Here is a 24,162-nt window from a genome sequence, read left to right as displayed (position 1 = left end):
CCGAGGAGGGTCCAGAAGTCAGGGCGTTACTTGCGCTCTGGGCACTATGACTGCGGGTAACAGCGGCTATATAGGCCGTCTCTCCGGGGAATAACACCATCCCATCAGCCTGCGCGGCTATGAGAACTACTTCCCCATCCTCCCCCATTACCTCAGGTGCAGTGCTACTTATGAGGCCGCTACCATCAGCCAGATCACCGTCTGTTGTGACACTGGTCGCCAGCACAGCACCACCTACTTCATGGTCCCCGTGCCTCTCCCCATCACCCTTAGCACTGACACTTGTTCCTGCTAGGGGATCCTCAGCAATATCACCCCGCAGCGTGACATGGTTGAGTACTCCTGTACCTTCAAATACATCATCATCATCATCATCAGGTAAAGCTTTGACATTCACATTATCAGCATTAACCTTACCAACCGTATCAGATCGTTGAGGGGTGTCAGGGACATAATAAGCAAACATCCTCCCCAAATCAGTTCCCAACAAAACATTTGCAGGTAGGTTTTCAGATACTCCCACTTCATTCACCCCACTCCCCTCACCCCAATCAATAAAAACCCGGGCCATGGGCAAGGGGCAACGGACGCCCCCAATCCCGGTGACAGTCAGGGTCTTTCCCGGAATAAGCTCTTTAGCGGACACCAGTTCGGGTCGGATGAGGGTTCGTTCGGCCCCAGTGTCCCTGAGGCCTACAGTGACAGTGTCCCCCAAGGTGACAGACTGCAAGTTTTCACAGACCCTCCCAACCGGCCCACCCACCAAAAGAACTGATGCACTAGGCCCTGGGGCCTTGGATGGGGGGTTCTTCCTCTGCTTCTCTGGGCAAGTGGCGCTGAGATGACCAGTCTGGTTGCAGAAATAACACCTGCGGGCATCAGATGCAGGCCGGGCGTTGGTAAAGGGGTCAAGGCCTCCGGAAGTTCGGCTGGCAGGGGCAGGGATGGTTGTTGATGGCTTACCCCCTTTCCAGCTGGCGACGACCGGCTTCCCCACCTCCGGTCTCCGGTTGGCCTCGTAGGTGTCTGCGATCTGCGCTGCTTTATTGGCATCTGGTGGCTCCCGATCCATCACGAACTGCCGTACCTCAGTCGGACACAGATGCAGGAACTGGTTTTTCACCATCAGGTCCTTTAGCTGCTCAAAGGTGGTCGCTGACAGTCCTTGGATCCACTGCTCAAAGTTCGTTCTGAGCCCATGCAACACATCGCTGTAACTGTCGTGCGGTCCAAGTTGGAGGTTCCGGAACTTTTTACGGTACACCTCAGGAGTCAGCTGGAACCTCTGGATTAGGGCCTGCTTAATGGCATCATAGTTCCCATCTAGGCCCTGAGGAAGAGCCACAAACACATCCAGAGATTTGCCTCGCAGCCCTGCAGTTAAGTACCGGGCCCACTGGTCCACAGGCAACTGGTACTGTCTGCAAGTCTTTTCAATACCCCTCAGAAAGGTGTCAAGGTCGCCGTCCTTCTCCATCACAGTAAAATGCTCTGGATGGGGTTTAAACAGGGTCGCATTGTTGGTCTCACCATTCCGAGAGGTGGATGTTGAGATCCCGAGTTGGGCCATCTGCAGTTCATGGGCCCTCTGAGCTTGGGCTTCTCGCTTGGCCCCTCGCTCGGCCTCTCGCTCGGCACGCCGCTCGGCAGCCTCCTGGTGCTGCTGAATTACTTTCAGCCATCCTTCATGACCCTCTGCAGGAAGTTGCTGTAGAGCCATCTGCAGATAGGGGTCCAGGCTGCCCTGGTCGCTGATGCGGCGTGCATCTACAGGTGGGACCCCTGCAGCAGTACTGTCCATATCTCAGCTGACCCCTGGCCCTGTTGAGGTCTGGAGACGGGCTTGCTCGACCTCCAGTTGCGCCAGTGCAGCAGCCATTTGTTCTTTGTTTTTGCTGAGGGGGTCAATGCCTCTGGTTATACATATTCCAATGAGAGTGTCCTTTTTCTGCTGACTGTACCAGAACTCCCCAACTATGACCATGATCACCAAAATACAAATAAAAAAGAAAAACGAAGAAGGGTAGGGGTAACTGCTACACATACAGTATTGTCTCAGATCTAATAAACACTGAGTTCGATCTTCAAAACTTTTGTGCAGGGTGCAGGTAAGAACCGTGCAAGTTTTTAGTGAGAGTAATGATTGCTCAAACCAGATCACTAATGTCCTATGATCCCACCTCTGCCACCAATTTGTCTGGAAACACTTGGTCAGACCTTGCAGCCCTCTGGAGCCCCCTTATCCTGCTGGTCAAACACGGTATTGACCGAGGATAAGCAACAGGGCGCAGCTGCTCTCATTTATGTCGACTATTGTGGCACGTAATGTGACAGGACATATATATACCACCAGTTCCTTCCAGGAACGTATATATACCTCAATCCAGCCACCCTCAACCACAATATCACATAAATACACAGTATGCTGCCACCACCGATCTCTTAACAGGTGGATCGGGTACCGTTAGGTAACGTGAATTAGCAGGTGAGGAACGTGTTTGCTCGACATAGGTCAAGAAGAGCAAAGCTGGTAAATAATAATAATTTACTCCCGAAAGTTGGCAGTGTTTACAAAAGATATACAAGATATTATAAAAGAGACAATTTACATATATGCATAAAACAGTTATTAAAATAAAAGGGATAAGTAATAGCAAAACCTGCGCCACGAGGTGATGGTCCCAGATTCGGTGGGGGGGACTGCTCCCCGGAAATTAGGTGTGATTCCTCCACGCAGCGAGAAGTGCTTGCGTCCGACGTCCCTGGGTTGGAATGAGCCAACATGGACGTTTTGGTTTTTACTAAGGAGGCAAAACACTAGGACACACCCATGTTGCTTACCTCACACGGGGGCTCGGTTTTGTGAACCCACCCAGCTGCACAAGACATAAAAATTCTTCTTCTTTCATATCTTGGTATGGGGGGGACCCCACATCCAAGATGGATGCATCATGTTTGCCGTCACCAATATTCACGGAGATTGGTATCAAATATGATATTTCTAAGACGTTCAGAAGCTCAGACCGCATTTCCTCGGTTTCTGGTGGTTTCCGAGTTATGAAAGATACACCACCATAACTGGAAAAAGGTGGGCATCCCAAAAATGTGCTCCACGTGTTTGTGACAGTCTTGTGCATTATTAAACTTGACATTAAAGATTGTACAGTTACACAATAGAGCTTTGGAGGGGAAATCCAGTGTAGACCAGTATGCTTGCTCTTGGCTGAGATTTATGGCGGTTATAAAAATTCCTTGTTTGGGGGAAGCAAGAGTAGAGTTCTATGGAGGTCACTTCCAAGTGAACAGGGGGCGGAGATTTAAGACAACTCTGGCTGTCCTTTCAACATTTTTAAAACTAGGATAAAAATACATTTTGCCTGACAAGTAAAATACAGGATGTAACTCAGGATCAGTAATGTAATGTATGTACACAGAGACTGCACCAGCAGAGTAGTGAGTGCTGCTCCAGAGTATAATACAGGATGTAATTCAGGATCAGTAATGTAATGTATGTACACAGAGACTGCACCAGCAGAATAGTGAGTGCAGCTCCAGAGTATAATACAGGATGTAACTCAGGATCAGTAATGTAATGTATGTACACAGTGACTGCACCAGCAGAATAGTGAGTGCAGCTCTGGAGTATAATACACGATGTAACTCAGGATCAGTAATGTAATGTATGTACACAGTGACTGCACCAGCAGAAAAGTGAGTGCAGCTCTGGAGTATAATACAGGATGTATCTCAGGATCAGTACAGGATGAGTAATGTAATGTATGTACACAGTGACTGCACCAGCAGAATAGTGAGTGCAGCTCTGGAGTATAGTACAGGATGTAACTCAGGATCAGTAATGTATGTACACAGTGACTCCACCAGCAGAATAGTGAGTGCAGCTCTGGAGTATAATACAGGATGTAACTCAGGATCAGTAATGTAGTGTATGTACACAGTGACTGCACCAGCAGAATAGTGAGTGCAGCTCCAGAGTATAATACAGGATGTAATTCAGGATCAGTAATGTAATGTATGTACACAGTGACTGCACCAGCAGAATAGTGAGTGCAGCTCTGGAGTATAATATAGGATGTAACTCAAGATCAGTAATGTAATGTATGTACACAGTGACTGCACCAGCAGAATAGTGAGTGCAGCTCTGGAGTATAATACAGGAGGTAACTCAGGATCAGTAATGTAATGTATGTACACAGTGACTGCACCAGCAGAATAGTGACTGCAGCTCTGGAGTATAACCCTGGATATAACTCAGGAACAGTAATGTATTGTATGTACACAGTGACTGCACCAGCAGAATAGTGAGTGCAGCTCTGGAGTATAATACAGGATGTATCTCAGGATCAGTACAGGATGAGTAATGTAATGTATGTACACAGTGACTGCACCAGCAGAATAGTGAGTGCAGCTCTGGAGTATAGTACAGGATGTAACTCAGGATCAGTAATGTATGTACACAGTGACTCCACCAGCAGAATAGTGAGTGCAGCTCTGGAGTATAAAACAGGATGTAACTCAGGATCAGTAATGTAGTGTATGTACACAGTGACTGCACCAGCAGAATAGTGAGTGCAGCTCCAGAGTATAATACAGGATGTAATTCAGGATCAGTAATGTAATGTATGTACACAGTGACTGCACCAGCAGAATAGTGAGTGCAGCTCCAGAGTATAATACAGGATGTAACTCAGGATCAGTAATGTAATGTATGTACACAGTGACTGCACCAGCAGAATAGTGAGTGCAGCTCTGGAGTATAATACACGATGTAACTCAGGATCAGTAATGTAATGTATGTACACAGTGACTGCACCAGCAGAAAAGTGAGTGCAGCTCTGGAGTATAATACAGGATGTATCTCAGGATCAGTACAGGATGAGTAATGTAATGTATGTACACAGTGACTGCACCAGCAGAATAGTGAGTGCAGCTCTGGAGTATAGTACAGGATGTAACTCAGGATCAGTAATGTAGTGTATGTACACAGTGACTGCACCAGCAGAATAGTGAGTGCAGCTCCAGAGTATAATACAGGATGTAATTCAGGATCAGTAATGTAATGTATGTACACAGTGACTGCACCAGCAGAATAGTGAGTGCAGCTCTGGAGTATAATATAGGATGTAACTCAAGATCAGTAATGTAATGTATGTACACAGTGACTGCACCAGCAGAATAGTGAATGCAGCTCTGGAGTATAATACAGGAGGTAACTCAGGATCAGTAATGTAATGTATGTACACAGTGACTGCACCAGCAGAATAGTGACTGCAGCTCTGGAGTATAACCCCGGATATAACTCAGGAACAGTAATGTAATGTATGTACACAGTGACTGCACCAGCAGAATAGTGAGTGCAGCTCTGGAGTATAATACAGGAGGTAACTCAGGATCAGTAATGTAATGTATGTACACAGTGACTGCACCAGCAGAATAGTGAGTGCAGCTCTGGAATATAATACAGGATGCAACACAGGATTAGTAATGTAATGTATGTACACAGTGACTGCACCAGCAGAATAGTGAGTGCAGCTCTGGTGTATAATACAGGATGTAACTCAGGATCAGTAATGTAATGTATGTACACAGTGACTGCACCAGCAGAATAGTGAGTGCAGCTCTGGAGTATAATACAGGATGTAACTCAGGATCAGTAATGTAATGTATGTACACAGTGACTGCACCAGCAGAATAGTGAGTGCAGCTCTGGAGTATAATACAGGAGGTAACTCAGGATCAGTAATGTAATGTATGTACACAGTGACTGCACCAGCAGAATAGTGAGTGCAGCTCTGGAGTATAACACAGGAGGTAACTCAGGATCAGTAATGTAATGTATGTACACAGTGACTGCACCAGCAGAATAGTGAGTGCAGCTCTGGAGTATAATACAGGAGGTAACTCAGGATCAGTAATGTAATGTATGTACACAGTGACTGCACCAGCAGAATAGTGAGTGCAGCTCTGGAGTATAATACAGGATGTGACTCAGGATCAGTAATGTAATGTATGTACACAGTGACTGCACCAGCAGAATAGTGAGTGCAGCTCTGGAGTATAACACACGAGGTAACTCAGGATCAGTAATGTAATGTATGTACACAGTGACTGCACCAGCAGAATATTGAGTGCAGCTCTGGAGTATAATACAGGAGGTAACTCAGGATCAGTAATGCAATGTATGTACACAGTGACTGCACCAGCAGAATAGTGAGTGCAGCTCTGGAGTATAATACAGGAGGTAACTCAGGATCAGTAATGTAATGTATGTACACAGTGACTGCACCAGCAGAATAGTGAGTGCAGCTCTGGAGTATAATACAGGATGTGACTCAGGATCAGTAATGTAATGTATGTATACAGTGACTCCACCAGCAGAATAGTGAGTGCAGCTCTGGAGTATAATACAGGAGGTAACTCAGGATCAGTAATGTAATGTATGTACACAGTGACTGCACCAGCAGAATAGTGAGTGCAGCTCTGGAGTATAATACAGGATGTGACTCAGGATCAGTAATGTAATGTTTGTACACAGTGACTCTATCAGCAAAATAGTGAGTGCAGCTCTGAAGTATAACTGATTCATACCTTGAACATCTGGATAATGGGCCATCAGCACCAGGCAGAACTTCAGTGTGAAAGCTGTGGTTTCCGTTCCTGCTGTTAAAAGTCCTACAAGCACCATGTGGAGACTGGTGTCACAGATATCGGGGTCAATCTCATGTTCAACCTGAGGGTGAGCAGAAATGCGATTATTATACAGGACTTCTCTTTATTATGCTTTTGGGTTCAGAGGACTAACTGCGATCTGGGTAAACAAGCTCCTCTGCATGGTAGCTGGGGTAAGTAGGGGCATCGGTGCCTAAGCGTGTTAGACAGTGAGCAGAATAGTGAGTTCAGCTCTGGAATATCCTACAAGCAGTTAGTTTGATTGCACAGTGTCAGGAGTAAGGATCACTCTTCTCAGAATGAAAATCATTATAGAAAGGTCAAGCAGAGAAAGCAAAAAATGTATACTTTAAAGCCTGAACAATTGTGAATGCAGCACTGAAGTACATTGAAGGACCACAGTATTAAATTCCAGAAGCACATTGGGCCTCCTTTACTATTTAGCACAGTACCAATTGGTGGCATAGATTACATCAGGCATTAAACATTTTCCTGATGGAATATTGGCTCCAGTGGACAGGATAATAGTAATAGTAATAATAATAATTTATATTTTTATGGCACCAGCACACTCGTCCGCACTTTACATTACAGAGGAGACTTATACAGACAATAAAGACTTCATAGATTAGCACATAATTCATCAGATACAGGAGGAGTGAGGGTCCTGATCACAAGCTACAATCGATGAGGAAATAGGGGGCACATGAAAGGTGGATGGTAATAAGAGCTTGTATTGAGCGGTCCGGGATTCACATAACGCTGCATGAACCGGTCACCAGCCAGTGTGCAGTACAGTTACAGAGGGCTAATAATTGCATGGTGGGGTGTGAACAGAAGCTACGAGAGTCCTGATTTTGAAGAAAATGTTGTATGGGCAAAACGGGGACAGTTAGATAAGTGAGGTGAGGTGATAGGCCAGTCGAAAGAAATACATTTTTAGGTCACCCTTAAAAACTGTAGGCATTGGGAACTAATTGAATTGCCCTGGGAAGTGCATTCCAAATAATTGGTGCAGCACACGAGGAGTCTTGGAGATGAGAGTGGGAGGTTTGGATTATTCAGGATGTTAGTCTTAGGTCATAAGAGGAACGGAGGGCACGGGTAAGGTGATAATCAGGTATGAGGGAGAAGATGTAGGGCAGTGCTGAAGCATAGAGCGTTTTGTGGGTGAGAATGATTATTTTATATTGAACTCTATAGTGGATGGGTAACCAGTGTAATAACTGGCACAGGGTGGAGGCATCGGTGTAGCGGCTGGACAGCAATATGATCCTGGCTGCTGCATTCAGGACAGATTGGAGAGGGGAGAGTTTAGTAAGAGTGAGACGGATCAGTAGAGAATTGCAATAGCCCAGACATGAATGAATAAGAGCTACAGTAAGAGTTTTTGCACGTAAAGTAAGAAAAGGTCGAATTCTAGAGTTTTTGAGGTGTAGGTGACATGAGCGAGCGAGTGATTGGATGTAGTGGGTGAAGGAAATATCTGAGTCAAATATGATCCCAAGACAGTGAGTATGCTGCTGGGGAGTAATGGTAGAACCACATATGGAAATGTCAATATCGGGCATAGGTAGGTTAGAGGAGGAGTTTTGCCAGATTCAGTTTTAGATAGAGTGAGGACATGATGTTAGAGATAGTGGACAGACAATCACTGGTATTTGGTAGTAATGGGGATGATGTCAGGAGAAGAGGTGTATAATTGGGTGCCAACAGCAGAGAGATCATGCAAAAACTGAATCGACTGTTGGTTTGTCCAATACTGGTGGTGAATAAGAAGAAGAAGAGGGGGGGCCTAGGCCTGAGCCTTGAGGAACCCCAATAGTAAGGAGAAAAGGAGAGGAAGAGAAGCCAGCAAAAGATATAGTGAAGGAGCGGTCAGAGAGGTAGGAAGAGAACCAGGAGAGAGCAGTATCCTTGATTCCAATAGAAGCCAATAGAATGGAGCATAGTGAGAAGGAGCTAGTGAATGCTGCAGAAAGATCCAGGTGAATCAGTAGGGAGTAGTGACCATTTGATTTAGCTGTTAGTTGATCATTAGAGACTTTAGTGAGGGCACTTCAAGTAGAGTGTAAGGAGCGGAAACCAGATTGTAAAGGGTCAAGAAGAGATTATATGGACCAAGCGTTCCAGGAGTTTAGAGATGAAGTGAGGATTAGACAAAGGTCTGCAGTTAGCAGTGCAGTTCTGATCAAAGGAGGGTTTTTTAAGAAATGGTTGCATGCTGGCATGTATAAATGAGGAGGGAAAGGTACCAGATGAGAGAGATTAAATATTTTAGTTAGATGAGTAGCGAAAGCCACAGTAAGGGACTGAAGGAGATGTGAGGGAATAGGGTCGAGAAGCTGCAACGAGCCTGTTAACTTCTTCTTCCGTGAAAGGTTCAAAGACAAAGTGAGCTAGATGCAGTGCAAGAAGGAGTGCAATTCATGAAATTAAGGGATTGGGAGAAAATATCTTGTTGAATATGGTACATTTTTAATTTTAAATAATTGTCCAGATTGTCAGCGTTTAGGTCGGTGGTCAGGGCCTGCACTTTTGGATTGATGAGAGAATTAAAAGTGTCAAAGAGATGATTAGGATTGTTGGATAGTTTGGTGACGAGGGTGTTCAAGTCACTTGTTTGGAGAGGTGATAGGCAAAGTTGTATGTTTTAAGTATAAACTTATAATAGATGAAATCTTCGGCCAGATTGGATTTTCTCCAAAGACGTTCGGTGCACCTTGAGCACCGCTGGAGAAAATGTGTTTGCAGCGTGTGCCATGATTGTCACCATCTGTGCCGAGTTGTTCTATGTGTAGGAGATGCAGCTTCATCCAGGGCGCTCTGCACTGAAACATTATAATGATACATTGCAGAGTCAGGATATGAGAGGGAGAAGATTGGGGCCAATAATGACTGCAAATTCTTCATATATTTCTATAAGTATGGTAAGTGGGAGTGCCCTGAATGGGGTGACAGTTCTTGACAGAGAATGAAAGAACTTTGTGGTCAAAGAGCAGGAGAGGGTAGTTAGTAAAATCATGCACTGAGCAGAGCCGGGAGAAGATCAGGTCCAGCATATTCCCGTCTTCATGCGTAGGAGAGTAAGTAAACTGTGAAAGCCAGAAAAAGAAGGTTAGAGATAAAAGATGAGTGGCAGATGGGGAGAGGGGATCACCAATAGGGATGTTAAAGTCTCCAATGATGAGAGTGGGGATGTCAGAGGATAGAAAGTGAGGAAGCCATTGTCACAGATGTGTCAGTTGTAGCAGTCATTCTGCAGCTGGTTGCAGAAGGTCACTTTGTTTGGCCTTACAGACGCCTTCTTAAATCTGTCTTACTTTAGATCCCAGTGGCTACCCTGGCCTGGGTGTTTAAATAGTTTTAGTTTGTTGCAGGGAGGGTCCGGTGATATTCACATGTTCCCTTGTGAAAGCTTGGAGCTATTGCAATCTGCTTACTTCCTCTCTGGTGCTTATAGGACGTTTGGTGTAATCACTCTGAAAATGGCTCAATCTAAGTTTCTCCCCCCTGTGTTTGTCTCCCTTGTGTTCTTTAGTTTATAGTGGGGACTGACCAGTGCTCATCCCCCCTTCCCTATCCAAGGCCTAGCTCTGGGCATTTACAGGGCGTAGGTTCCTGTTCGGCAATTGGTGAGGAACCAATATAGGGATGGTACTGGAGACAGGGTGATATTAGATCAGCCTAGGAGGTCTCCACTCCCCCTTTCCCTAGTGTCTGGGCTCCCTTCCCCTCATCGCTTCATGGGGCACTTTGTCTTTCCTACACTGTGTGTGACAGCCAGGTGGCAAAGTGATCTAGGAATTGACGAGAGAGGACTGAAGGGCGATATACAACTACCACCTCCATGGAGAAGGGCAGGTAAAATCTGACAACATGGATCTCAAAAGAAAAGAAGATGAGGAAGATAATTCAGGGTACTTGGGGATAACCTGAAAAGTACATTTTGTTTAAAAAAGCAGACCAACACCTCCACCTGGTCTGTTGTCAGGTCTGGTGGTATGTGAAAAATGTAAGCCCCCGCATTCAAGAGAGAAGCAGCGGCGGTGGTGACAGACTGCTAGATCCAGATTTCAGCAAGAGCCAGAAGGATAAAGGAATTTGAAAGAAAAAGTCATGGATGTATGAGAGTTTGTTACACGCTGACTATGTGATCCAGAGGGCACAGTTAAAAGAGACAAAAGGCATGAAAGGAATATTAATGAGATTCACAGGGTTTCTGAGTGTAGCAGGTGAGGAGTTAAACTAACTATTACAAGAAGGGCCGGGGTTAGGAGAGATATCTCCCGCGACTAGGAGAAGGAGAATAGAGGGAGTGAGAATATGGTTAAGTAACATAGTAACATAGTTTTTAAGGTTGAAGGAAGTGTGGTGCCCCTGGGGGTTCAGTCGCCACAGAGGTACTGCATCTCACCCAGAGGTGTGGTATCTCACTCTCAGGTAAGGAAGGAGTACTGCCCGGGACCCTAACACCTGCAACCAACACTACACTACTCCAGGAGGGGCAAGATGCGCTGCTCCTCTGCTGAGCCCTGTCCCTGGCTGGAGTGGGGGGAACCAAAATAGGGGGAACCATGTAGTGGGTGTGGGTGGAGGAAGAAGTTCAGGGGAGCTCAGTAAGAAGTGATATAAAAAGGGATGGAACCATCTAGAAGGGTTCCAGTCAGAGGAAGAGTTGGGAACAGGATCTCTGTAGGAGCTCTGCTCAGGGAAGCTCGGGCCTGAGTGAGGAGGCCCAGGAGAAGGAGAGGAGGAAGGAACGGGAGCAGAGATAAGGCTCAAGGAGTGAAGAAAGGATCCCAGGGGTACGGGCAGTGCTGGAGGCCACCCATACGTCCGAATCTACCAGGCAGTGGAGGGATCGGGTCGCAGAGGGGACCGGCCCCTAACTAGTGAGAATTGCAACGTTCAACTAGGTAACCGTAGGGTGCAGCATTTCATGTGCTGCAGCCACAAGCCACATCTATCTCACCGAGAAGGTGGCCATAGAGGACCCAGGGGACAGAGAAGACGTCACCCTACAAGGTCTGCTGTCACTAGATTGGGATACTGGGTGTGAGGTGCAGGGAGAAAACCAGAAGGAACACACAGAAGGGGGTCCCGTTACGTACTCCGGAGGTACCTGAGGGTTGGCTGAACCCCTCCCTGAGTAAGCTCAGGACGACGTGGGAAGTTATGATCTGCAGTGATGCCATGCCTGGAAGCAAGGAGGGGTCCCCTAATCAGGTATGCCAGCATGCATCACTTTCCTGGCTCCAGACCAGGAAGGGTAGCTCCTCTCCATTGCAACTGGTATCTGGAGGCGGGGTTAGTTAGAGTTAATGAGAGGAGTTGAAGTCAGGACGTCGACGAGGAAAGACCTAGGGAGTGGAGCTGCACGGCAGTTCACCCCAGAGAGAAGCGCAGAAGAACCGGACACCAGAGTCTGAGGTTGTGGTGCACTGAAGGCCCAGCAGCAGAAACCGGAGGGCAGGAGACTGCAGGTCTCCTGGCCCCATCAGACACCCATAGGCTCAGCAGCACATAGGGCCCAGCACCGCCACGTGGGAGCAACACATAAAGAAGGCCCGAGCTGCCTGCCATACGGGTGAGCACAAAGATGTTTTACTCAGGGACGAGGGCCACAGCACAGCTACAAGCAGCAAGGCCAAAGATATTAGTGCAAAGGGGAGGCCTCCAACTTCACCTGGCGAGGTGGATTCCCAACTTGCTTCCAGGCTGCCCAGACCTCTACTACCAGCTAGTACCGGTGCCCCGGTCCGCCTAACCACCACAAGTAAAGAAAAGAGGAAACTGCCATTAAGTTGTGGACTGATTATTAACTGCGCCATCCCCTGCACTACACTGCACAGCAACATCTATAACATCACCATTTCCTGCCCTGGAGCTAAGCTCTGCCTGTGGAGAGCTGAACCAACTCTGCAGCGTCATCATCAGCTCCAGAGGATCTGCACCGCAGCGGCGGCTCCATATAGCCGCATACCACAGGTGGCGTCACGAATAGTGTTGAGCATTCCGATACTGAAATATCGGGTATCGGCCGATTTTCGCGGCATCGGAATTCCGATACTTAATTCCGATACTTTTGCAATATCGTATACCGGAATCGGAAGTTCCCATAATGCAATGAGCCAGTTTCATTTTATTCAGCCAATGAGGATCCTAAGAAGTGTGGGCACATCCTGTTAGGCATGTAGGCATCTTAACTAATGGCATGGCTGTGACTGGCTGCCGAAATGATGTCATGATGCACTATAAAAGCCGCCGCCGCCATTTTGAGCTCACTCTGCTGTGAATTCAGTTAGGGATAGGACGCTGTTGTTCTGAGGGACAGTTTTAGCTACCTATTTGGTCTATTCTGCTTTACCCAAGCTACTTTATAAATCGCTGTGCCTTGCAGCGCTAGTGCACAGTTCTCTGTGCTGTTCACCGCTGTCTGCAAGGTCTGTGTGTGTGAGTGCAGCTCACCCTGTAGTGTGTGCTTCAGCCACATCTGGTTGTAGTGCGCTCAGCGTGCGTCACTGCCTCATACATTGTCCTTTTTTGCCAATTCATAATTTTTCCTGATATCTCCTATTAGTGTGGTGGTTCCATCCGTATTCAGCTAAATTGGTTCCAAACACACTATATAGGAGTAGATAGAGAAGTTTTGTTTTGTCTTGCAGCGCTAGTGCACAGTGCTCTGCATCTGCACTGTTCACCGCTGTCTGCAAGGTCTCTGTGTGTGAGTGCAGCTCACGCTGTAGTGTGTGCTTCAGCCACGTCTGGTTGTAGTGCACTCAGTGTGTGTCACTGCCTCATACATTGTCCTTTTTTGCCAATTCATAATTTTTCTGATTTCTCCTATTAGTGTGGTGGTTCCATCCGTATTCAGCTACATTGGTTCCAAACACACTATATAGGAGTAGTTAGAGGAGCCTTTCTGCAGCATTGTGCCCTGCAGCCCCAGCCAGATTAGTATTAGCCTATTTTTTGTAGCCTCATCTATTGCATTGTAGGTTACCTTCCTACATTGTAATAGCTACAAAAAGTTTGTGATACTATCGGTGTTACATCTTTGGGCACATCCAGTGTCTTTTTGTGACAAAAAAAAACTAAATAAAGTTCGCCAAACACTCCAATTTACAGTTGTGTAGGCCACATTAGCTCATATTAAAGTCTAGTCCACACTTTATAAAATTAGTGTTTCTTATACCTGTTAGCAGCTGTTCAGGAATAAGCACACTAAGCCCTTAGTACTTTTCTGTCTATCTTTATCAGTCTACCAAGATGAAGAAGGCAGGGAGTAAGGCATGTGGTCGTGGTCGTGGGCGTGGGCGTGGAGTTTCTGCAGAGAGAGGACGTGAGGATTCTGTGCCTGCAGGGAGAGGACGTGGGGATTCTGTGCCTGCTGCGGGCACCAGTGACTCAGCATCCCCCAGTTTTACCAGGGAACAGTCCTTTATGCGCAGCTTTGTAGGAGCTAGCCGTACCCCAGTGCTGCGGGAGGACCAAATTGAAGCCGTTGTCGGATGGATGGCAGCTAACGCATCGACTTCAATTAGTTCCAGATCCTCTCAGTTCCTGAGCACTGAAGAGCACCCATCTGTCTCTTCACCACCTGCCAAATTTCCCAGGCAGTCAGAGAGCCCTGGACAGGAGCCATCTCTACTTCTGTTCTCTGAATCTCTTGGCTTGGAAAGAGGGGGCCAGCCAAGCAGAATTCGAGAATTTGAAGAAGAAGTAGTATGCAGTGATGCGCAACCGTTTTGTCTCTCTGAATCTGAAGAGGCGGGTGGGCCAGTGCCTATGGTCAGCAGCACACCTCAGTACGCATCTGATGATGAGACTCAGGTGCCACTTTCTGGTGCGTACTGTGCAGTCGAGACTACCCAGGAGAAGCAGTTGTTTGAAGAGGGTGGTGTAGATGATGAGGTCCTTGACCCATCATGGCGTGAGGGACAGGAAGGTGGTGGGAGCAGCTCTGAGGAAGAGATTCCCCGAACAGCCCAAAAAGGAGGGAGAGGGAGGGGGCAGACTTGGTTGCCTGTAGCCTCCACTTCTGCACCCATTAGGAGCATGGCTCTTCCAAAATCCAAAGCGGGCTCTCCCAAGACTTGCAGTGCCTGGTCCTTTTTTGACACAGTTGCAGATGACATTTGCTTTGTCAAATGCAAGCTGTGTAATCAGAAGGTGAAAAGAGGGAAAAGTGTCAGCAACCTCAATACCACAAATATGTGGAAACATGTGCGGACCAAGCACGTGGTGGAGTTACAAAAACACACTGAAGACCTAGGCCAACCTACAGCGCCACCTACCACCTCTTCAGCTCGTGTTGTAGCCTCTTCCTCCAGCTCACACACAGCTGGTTCGGCTTCCTCACAGGATCGCCATGGAAGAATCTGTGGCACTGTTGTACAGAGACACAGTGTAATTCCACCCACAGCACCACTTTCCCAGTCATCCTCACACTCCCAGGCCAGTCTACAGCCATCGTTAGCACAGGCATGGGAGAAAAGGCGCCCATACTCGGCAAACCACAGGCTCTGAATGCTGGCATTGCTAAACTACTGGCCTTTGAAATGCTATCATTCAGGCTGGTGGAGTCTGACACCTTCCGTAACTTTATGGCATTGGCAGTCCCACAATACAACGTGCCCAGACGCTTTTATTTCAGCAGGCAAGCCGTCCCTGCCCTGCAACATCATGTGGAGGGAAAAATTAAACATGCGCTACAAAACGCCGTCAGTAGCAAGGTCCACCTGACCACCGATGCGTGGACCAGTAAGCATGGATAGGGACGATACCTTTCCCTCACTGCCCATTGGGTAAATGTTGTGGAGCCGGGTACAGATCTTGAGAGTGGCACTGTATGTGTTCTGCCAACTCCAAGGATTGCAGGAATCCAGTCTGTACACATTGACTCCTCCTCATACTCCAGTTCCTCTGAATCAGCGCTGCAGGAGCCGTCACAGTCTACCTCCACATCGACCCGTGAGCGGTTACCTGTTATGATGACTGATATGAGCACAGCCGTGGCCAAACGTCAACAGGCCGTATTAAAATTAATTTCTTTGTGGAATTGAAGCCACACAGCGCAGGAGCTCTGGAATGCCATCAAGCAGCAGAGCGACGTGTGGTTTGTGCCAGTAAATCTCCAGCCAGGCATGGTAGTGTGTGACAATGGCCGAAATCTGGTGGCAGCTCTGGGCCTAGGCAACCTCACTCACATCCCATGTCTGGCACATGTGCTCAACTTGGTCGTGCAGAGTTTTTTGAGGGACTATCCGGATCTTGATGCACTTCTTCACAAGGTCCGCATAGAGTGCGCTCACTTGCGGCGTTTCAGCAACGCAAGATCACGCATTGCAGCTCTGCAGCGCCGATTACGTCTTCTGGAACATCGCATCATATGTGACCTACCCACCAGGTGGAATTCAACGTTACATATGTTGGAGAGGTTGTGTGAGCAGCAGGCAGCAGTAATGGAGTACCAGCTGCAGCAGGCGCAAACAAGTCGCAGTGCGTGCCGTTCACACTTCACCACCACTGAGTGGGCCTCTATGAAGGACATTTGCCACGTTTTGCGTGCCTTCGATTATTCCACGCGGATGGCGAGTGCAGATAATGCACTAGTCAGCATGACTATCCCCCTTATCTGCCTGCTTGAAAAAACACTGCAAGCACTAAGGGATGAGGTTTTGGAAGAGGTGGAGGATGAGGAGTCACAAATGCCATTTGCTTCTCTACAGTCTGCGCAACGTGGTTCCTCACAAAGGCCTAGGCAGGGGACACTTTGTGAGGAGGATGAGGAGGAGTCAATGGATGAGGAAGACACCTGTCCAGAGGAGGGAGGTACACAATGCTCTAGTAGTCAGTATCTAGAGCGAGGGTGGGGTGATGCAGAGCAGGCAGAGATCACGCCTCAAGCAGGGGACAGCGTTTCGTGGCCAGTTGGCAGTTTGCAGCACATGGTTGATTTCATGCTGCAGTGCCTAAGAAACGACCGCCGCATCGCCCACATTCTCAACACGGCTGATTATTGGGTGTCCACCCTCCTAGATCCTCGCTACCGGGACAACTTACAAAGCCTCATAACACCGTTGAACCGGGAGCGTAAAATGCGGGAGTACCAAGACGCACTGGTGCATTCCATCATGTTCTCCATTCCAACCGAGAGCAGTGCTGCTAGTACTTTACAAAGCAGCTCAGTGCGTCGAGGCAGTGGAGGAAGCTCTGCACAAAGAGGGAGCAGAAGCAGCGCCTCAGCACAAGGCAAGACCAGTATGACCGAAATGTGGCGAAGTTTTGTGTCCCCGCCGCCACAAATGTCTACACCATCACAGACGGCTCCAGTCAGCAGGAGGCAACATTTCCGTCAGATGGTGACAGACTACATGTCTTGCCCTCTTAGTGTACTCCCAGACGGCTCTTCTCCCTTCAAGTTTTGGGTGTGTAAGCTGGATACATGGCCAGAGCTTAGTCAGTATGCTTTGGAGGTGCTAGCTTGCCCTGCTACTAGTGTATTATCGGAACGCGTCTTTAGTGCCGCAGGTAGTGTACTAACAGACCGTCGCATGCGACTATCCTCAGATAACGTTGACCGGCTTACTTTTCTCAAAATGAACAAGGCCTGGATCTCTCATGAATTTGCCAATCCTCTTCCAGAATAAATAATTGGTTGGCAACAGTATCCAGGTCTCCTGTTGTGTTCATGTTTCTACCACCTGAACTGTAATCCCTGAGCTCCAACACCGCCAGTTGGTGCTCGGAAGTGCCGTCTGCACAGTCAACACTTGCTGGCGTGTTATTGGGGTTCAGTAACGTCAGCTGTTCCCCTGCTGTGCGGACGGCAATTTCTCCTGCTTTGTCCACATCCACTGTACTACTGATTTAAAACTTGCTCCAATTACACCTCTGGCTCCTCTGTTTTTAGTATTTACCCTGGGCTCCAATACTGCTAGTTGCTGCTCAGAAGTTCCGTCTGCACAGTCAGCGCTTGCTCCAGTGTTATTGGGGTTCAGTAACGTCAGCTGATCCCCAGCTGTGTGTCCGGCATATTCTCCTGCTCTGTCCACATTCACACTACTACAAATTTTAAAGTTGCTCCAATTACGCCTCTGGCTCCACTCTGTTTTTAGTATTTACCCTGGGTTCCAGCACCGCCAGCTGTTTCCCAGCAGTGTCTTTGGCACGGGTACTCCCTCCTGCCCAGCCTGGTTCCAGCACGCCAGCTGTTTCCGGGTGGTGTCAACGTCACTTTGCCTCCAATGCGTTGTCCTGTCGTGTTGCGGTCGGGTTAGCCGACTCTATGGTGCCTGCAGTTTAGGTGACTCCTATGTGGGCTGCGGGATCTGGCAATGAAGGCTGGTTCCATAGTGCCAATAAGACAAGCACCCCCTGTAGGACTGTGGGTTTTGGTAACTGCGGCCGGCTCGCGGCCTTGAAACATTTTTTTACATGGGTACCTTCTGCTACCCATCCGGGTTCCAGTACCGTCAGCTGGTTCTCGGCAGTGCCTTTGGATTAGGTGCCTCCTTCTCGGTATCCAAGTTCCACCAATGTCTGCTGGTCCTTGGTAGTGCTTTCTGGCACAGGTACCTCCTGCTTAGTAACCGTGTTCCAGTACCGTCAGCTGGTCTTCGGTAGTTCCATTCGCTCTTGTACCTTCTGCTACTCATCCGGTTTCCAGTACCGTCAGCTGGTCCTCGGTAGTTCCATTTGCTCTTGTACCTTCTACTACCCATCCAGGTTCCAGTACCGTCAGCTGGTTCTCGGCAGTGCCTTTGGATTAGGTGCTTCCTTCTCGGTATCCAAGTTCCACCAACGTCTGCTGGTCCTTGGTAGTGCTTTCTGGCAGAGGTACCTCCTGCTTAGTAACCGAGTTCCAGTACCGTCAGCTGGTCTTCGGTAGTTCCATTGGCTCTTGTACCTTCTGCTACCCATCCCGGTTCCAGTATCGTCAGCTGGTCCTCGGTAGTTCCATTTGCTCTTGTACCTTCTACTACCCATCCGGGTTCCAGTACCGTCAGCTGGTTCTCGGCAGTGTCTTTGGCACGGGTACTCCCTCCTGCCCAGCCTGGTTCCAGCACGCCAGCTGTTTCCGGGTAGTGTCAACGTCACTTTGCCTCCAATGCGTTGTCCTGTCGTGTTGCGGTCGGGATAGCCGACTCTAATGTGCCTGCAGTTTAGGTGACTCCTATGTGGGCTGCGGGATCTGGCAATGAAGGCTGGTTCCATAGTGCCAATAGGACAAGCACCCCCTGTAGGACTGTGGGTTTTGGGAACTGCGGCCGGCTCGCGGCCTTGAAACTTTTTTTTACATGGGTACCTTCTGCTACCCATCCGGGTTCCAGTACCATCATCTGGTCCTCGGCAGTGCCTTTAGATTAGGTGCCTCCTTCTCGGTATCCAAGTTCCACCAACGTCTGCTGGTCCTTGGTAGTGCTTTCTGGCACAGGTACCTCCTGCTTAGTAACCGAGTTCCAGTACCGTCAGCTGGTCTTCGGTAGTTCCATTGGCTCTTGTACCTTCTGCTACCCATCCGGGTTCCAGTACCGTCAGCTGGTCCTCGGTAGTTCCATTTGCTCTTGTACCTTCTACTACCCATCCGGGTTCCAGTACCGTCAGCTGGTTCTCGGCAGTGTCTTTGGCACGGGTACTCCCTCCTGCCCAGCCTGGTTCCAGCACGCCGGCTATTTCCGGGTAGTGTCAACGTCACTTTGCCTCCAATGCGTTGTCCTGTCATGTTGCGGTCAGGTTAGCCGACTCTATGGTGCCTTCAGTTTAGGTGACTCCTATGTGGGCTGCGGGATCTGGCAATGAAGGCTGGTTCCATAGTGCCAATAGGACAAGCACCCCCTGTAGGACTGTGGGTTTTGGTAACTGCGGCCGGCTTGCGGCCTTGAAACTTTTTTTTACACGGGTACCTTCTGCTACCCATCCGGGGATCAGTAATGTCAGCTGATCCCCAGCTGTGTGTCAGGCATATTCTCCTGCTCTGTCCACATTCACACTACTACAAATTTTAAAGTTGCTCCAATTACGCCTCTGGCTCCACTCTGTTTTTAGTATTTACCCTGGGTTCCAGCACCGCCAGCTGTTTCCCAGCAGTGTCTTTGGCACGGGTACTCCCTCCTGCCCAGCCTGGTTCCAGCACGCCCGCTGTTTCCGGGTAGTGTCAACGTCACTTTGCCTCCAATGCGTTGTCCTGTCATGTTGCGGTCGGGTTAGCCGACTCTATGGTGCCTGCAGTTTAGGTGACTCCTATGTGGGCTGCGGGATCTGGCAATGAAGGCTGGTTCCATAGTGCCAATAGGACAAGCACCCCCTGTAGGACTGTGTTTTTTGGGAACTGCGGCCGGCTCGCGGCCTTGAAACTTTTTTTTACATGGGTACCTTCTGCTACCCATCCGGGTTCCAGTACCGTCAGCTGGTTCTCGGCAGTGCCTTTGGATTAGGTGCCTCCTTCTCGGTATCCAAGTTCCACCAACGTCTGCTGGTCCTTGGTAGTGCTTTCTGGCACAGGTACCTCCTGCTTAGTAACCGAGTTCCAGTACCGTCAGCTGGTGTTGGGTAGTTCCATTGGCTCTTGTACCTTCTGCTACCCATCCGGGTTCCAGTACCGTCAGCTGGTCCTCGGCAGTGTCTTTGGCACGGGTACTCCCTCCTGCCCAGCCTGGTTCCAGCACGCCAGCTGTTTCCGGGTGGTGTCAACGTAACTTTGCCTCCAATGCGTTGTCCTGTCGTGTTGCGGTCGGGTTAGCCGACTCTATGGTGCCTGCAGTTTAGGTGACTCCTATGTGGGCTGCGGGATCTGGCAATGAAGGCTGGTTCCATAGTGCCAATAGGACAAGCACCCCCTGTAGGACTGTGGGTTTTGGGAACTGCGGCCGGCTCGCGGCCTTGAAACTTTTTTTACATGGGTACCTTCTGCTACCCATCCGGGTTCCAGTATCGTCAGCTGGTTCTCGGCAGTGCCTTTGGATTAGGTGCCTCCTTCTCGGTATCCAAGTTCCACCAATGTCTGCTGGTCCTTGGTAGTGCTTTCTGGCACAGGTACCTCCTGCTTAGTAACCGAGTTCCAGTACCGTCAGCTGGTCTTCGGTAGTTCCATTGGCTCTTGTACCTTCTGCTACCCATCCGGGTTCCAGTACCGTCAGCTGGTCCTCGGTAGTTCCATTTGCTCATGTACCTTCTACTACCCATCTGGGTTCCAGTACCGTCAGCTGGTTCTCGGCAGTGTCTTTGGCACGGGTACTCCCTCCTGCCCAGCCTGGTTCCAGCACGCCAGCTGTTTCCGGGTATTGTCAACGTCACTTTGCCTCCAATGCGTTGTCCTGTCGTGTTGCGGTCGGGTTAGCCGACTCTATGGTGCCTGCAGTTTAGGTGACTCCTATGTGGGCTGCGGGATCTGGCAATGAAGGCTGGTTCCATAGTGCCAATAGGACAAGCACCCCCTGTAGGACTGTGGGTTTTGGAAACTGCGGCCGGCTCGCGGCCTTGAAACTATTTTTTACATGGGTACCTTCTGCTACCCATCCGGGTTCCAGTACCGTCAGCTGGTTCTCGGCAGTGCCTTTGGATTAGGTGCCTCCTTCTTGGTATCCAAGTTCCACCAACGTCTGCTGGTCCTTGGTAGTGCTTTCTGGCACAGGTACCTCCTGCTTAGTAACCGAGTTCCAGTACCGTCAGCTGGTCTTCTGTAGTTCCATTGGCTCTTGTACCTTCTGCTACCCATCCGGGTTCAGTACCGTCAGCTGGTCCTCGGTAGTTCCATTTGCTCCTGTAACTTCTACTACCCATCCGGGTTCCAGTACCGTCAGCTGGTTCTCGGCAGTGTCTTTGGCACGGGTACTCCCTCCTGCCCAGCCTGGTTCCAGCACGCCAGCTGTTTCCGGGTAGTGTCAACGTCACTCCAGGACTATTTCATCTGATCCCTTCCCAGCTACAGAAAGAGCACGTGACCGGAAGAGAGAGCACGTGCGGGGTGTGAGCACGTGGGCTGTGGTGTGGCTGTGGTGAGCGGCGTGCGGCGGGTGGAGAGGTCCGATTCGGCTCGTGTCCCTCCGGCGAGGGAGCCAGGCGGAGGTGACCGAGTGGACCGGGTGGACCGGTAGGAGGCGACCGGAGGGACGAGCGCAAGAGAGCGCTGTGATATCGTGCAGCGCCGGCCGGCGGAGGGCGCCAGGTGGTGGTGACCAGGAGGTGACCAGGAGGACCGGTAAGAGGCGACCGGAGGGGCGAGCGTGCTGTGATAGCGTGCAGCATCCCTAGAGGAGGTGAGTGAGGGGCAGGAGGCTGCGATAAGCGGCCCTACTGAACCCGAGTGTGTACTGTACTGTACTGTATTGTATTTGTATTTGTATTGTGATTGTATTATATTTAAGTGCTCCCCCCCTGGCCTTATTTAAATTAATCCCCTGTCCATACTTGATCGATCTCCCCCCTATCCATATTTAATACAACTCCCCCGGCCATCTTTAGTGATCCCCCAGTCCATATTTAATTGATCACCCCCCGACCATATTTAAATTGATCCCCTGATCACCCCGTCCATATTTAACTGATCCCCCTGACCACATTTAAATTGACCCCTCCGTCCTCATTTAATTGATTCCCCAACCACCCCCGTCCATATTAAATTGATCCCCCCGACCACATTTAACTGATTGACCCCCCCAGCCCATAATCAATTGATCCCCCTTGTCCATATTTAATAGATTCCCCCTGTCCACTTTTACTGATCCCCAGTCCCTATTTATTTGCCTATCCCCATCCATATTTAATCAACCCCCTGTCCATAAGTAATTGATTGATTCCCCAGTCCACAATTAATTATTTCCCCAGTCCATATTTATTGATCCCCAGTCCATAGTTAATTGACACACCGTCCATACTTAATTAATCCACCTGACCTACTTAGCTGATTCCCCCGTCCATACTTAATTGATGCTTAATTGATCCCCCGTCCATACTTAACTGATCCCCCGCCGATATCTAATTGATACACTTGCACATCCCTAATTGATCCCCGTCCATACACCTATATATAAATAATTGTGTTTTGTACTTGTATATATATACTGACTGTATCCCCATATTTAGAATGGAGTCCATGTTGGCCGGAGCCGTGCAGTGTACATCTTGCGCAATGTATGCATTCCGTGAGCAACCGCTCGAGGATCCATACTACTGCGAGAGATGTGAGCATATCGTGCACTTGGAAGCCCAAATTCTGGATCTAAGTGCTCAGATATCGATACTGAGGAGCATCGACAACATGGAACGGAGTTTGCTGCTCACCGAGCAGACACTCAATGGGTCAATACTGGGGGTGGAGCATAGAGGGGAAGTGCAGGCTGAACAGGCAGGGAGCTGGATAACAGTTAGGAGGCATAGAGGGAAGAAGTATAGGAAGGCTGGTTCAGAACCGGCATTATTGGAGCACGACAGATCCTCTGACCGCCGGGGGAGTGTATGCTCCAGTAATGAGGGGGAGGGGGGAAGTGTAGGGCAGGCAAGACAGGTCCTGGTAGTGGGTGACTCTATTATTAGGGGGACAGACAGGGCAATCTGTCACAAAGACCGGGATCGCTGAACGGTGTGCTGCCTCCCTGGCGCTCGAGTCCGGCACATCGCGGATCGGGTTGACAGGTTACTGGGTGGGACTGGCGAAGACTCAGCGGTCATGGTCCACATCGGCACCAATGACAAAGTGAGTGGTAGATGGAGGGTCCTTAAAAATGATTTCAGGGACCTAGGTAGGAAGCTTAGGGCAAGGACCTCCAAGGTAGTTTTCTCAGAAATACTACCAATCCCGCGAGCCACACAGGAGTGCCAACGGGAAGTTAGGGAGGTGAATAAGTGGCTAAAGAGTTGGTGCAAGGCAGAAGGGTTTGGGTTCATGGAGAACTGGGCCAACTTCGCGGTCGGCTACAGGCTCTACCGTAGGGACGGGCTGCACCTCAATGGGGAGGGTGCAGCGGTGCTGGGGAAGAAGATGGCTAATAGGTTGGAGGAGTTTTTAAACTAGAGACGGGGGGGGGGAAACCAAGGAAATAGGTGGGATGTGAGGCAAGCAAGGGGGAAGGGGAGAAGTGAATATAATGAGGGTGGAGAGGGGGGTGGGGATAGTGCAGTTAGATCATTAGAGAAGAATAGGATGCTAAATAACCCCAAAGTTTTATCTTGCATGCTGACCAACGCAAGAAGCCTGACCAATAAGGCGGATGAGCTGCGGGCGCTTATATCGGAGGAGAGGTATGACATCGTAGGTATAACAGAGACTTGGCTAGACGATAGCTACGACTGGGCGGTAAATTTATTAGATTATAGTTTATTTAGAAGGGACCGGAAACAGGGGAAAGGCGGAGGAGTCTGCTTATATGTAAAGTCATGTCTAAAACCCAGACTAAGGGAAGATATAGGAGAGGGAGAAGAGGGGGTCGAGTCCATGTGGCTAGAGATAGAGGGGGCAAAAAATAATAATAA

The 24,162-nt window shown here is 49.1% G+C and overlaps 1 protein-coding gene across 13 annotated transcripts in view; it reads right to left on the bottom strand.

Annotated features, from left to right (window-relative positions):
* Positions 1-24,162, bottom strand: part of LOC141266083 (cytochrome P450 2C25-like) — a 464,276-nt gene that overhangs the window by 27,518 nt on the left and 412,596 nt on the right. For all 13 annotated transcript variants that reach the window (XM_073679978.1, XM_073679979.1, XM_073679977.1 and 10 more), the window contains one exon: positions 6,607-6,748. In XM_073679978.1, the coding sequence (XP_073536079.1) occupies positions 6,607-6,748 (142 nt within the window). The remainder of the gene's footprint in view (positions 1-6,606; positions 6,749-24,162) is intronic.

Source organism: Phyllobates terribilis, unplaced genomic scaffold (genome assembly GCF_046119375.1).
Source record: "Phyllobates terribilis strain yellow unplaced genomic scaffold, ASM4611937v1 Scaffold_4__5_contigs__length_816908805, whole genome shotgun sequence".
Taxonomy (NCBI): domain Eukaryota; kingdom Metazoa; phylum Chordata; class Amphibia; order Anura; family Dendrobatidae; genus Phyllobates; species Phyllobates terribilis.
The sequence above is the reverse complement of the archived record's forward strand: the minus strand, read 5'-3'. Positions and strand labels throughout refer to the sequence as shown.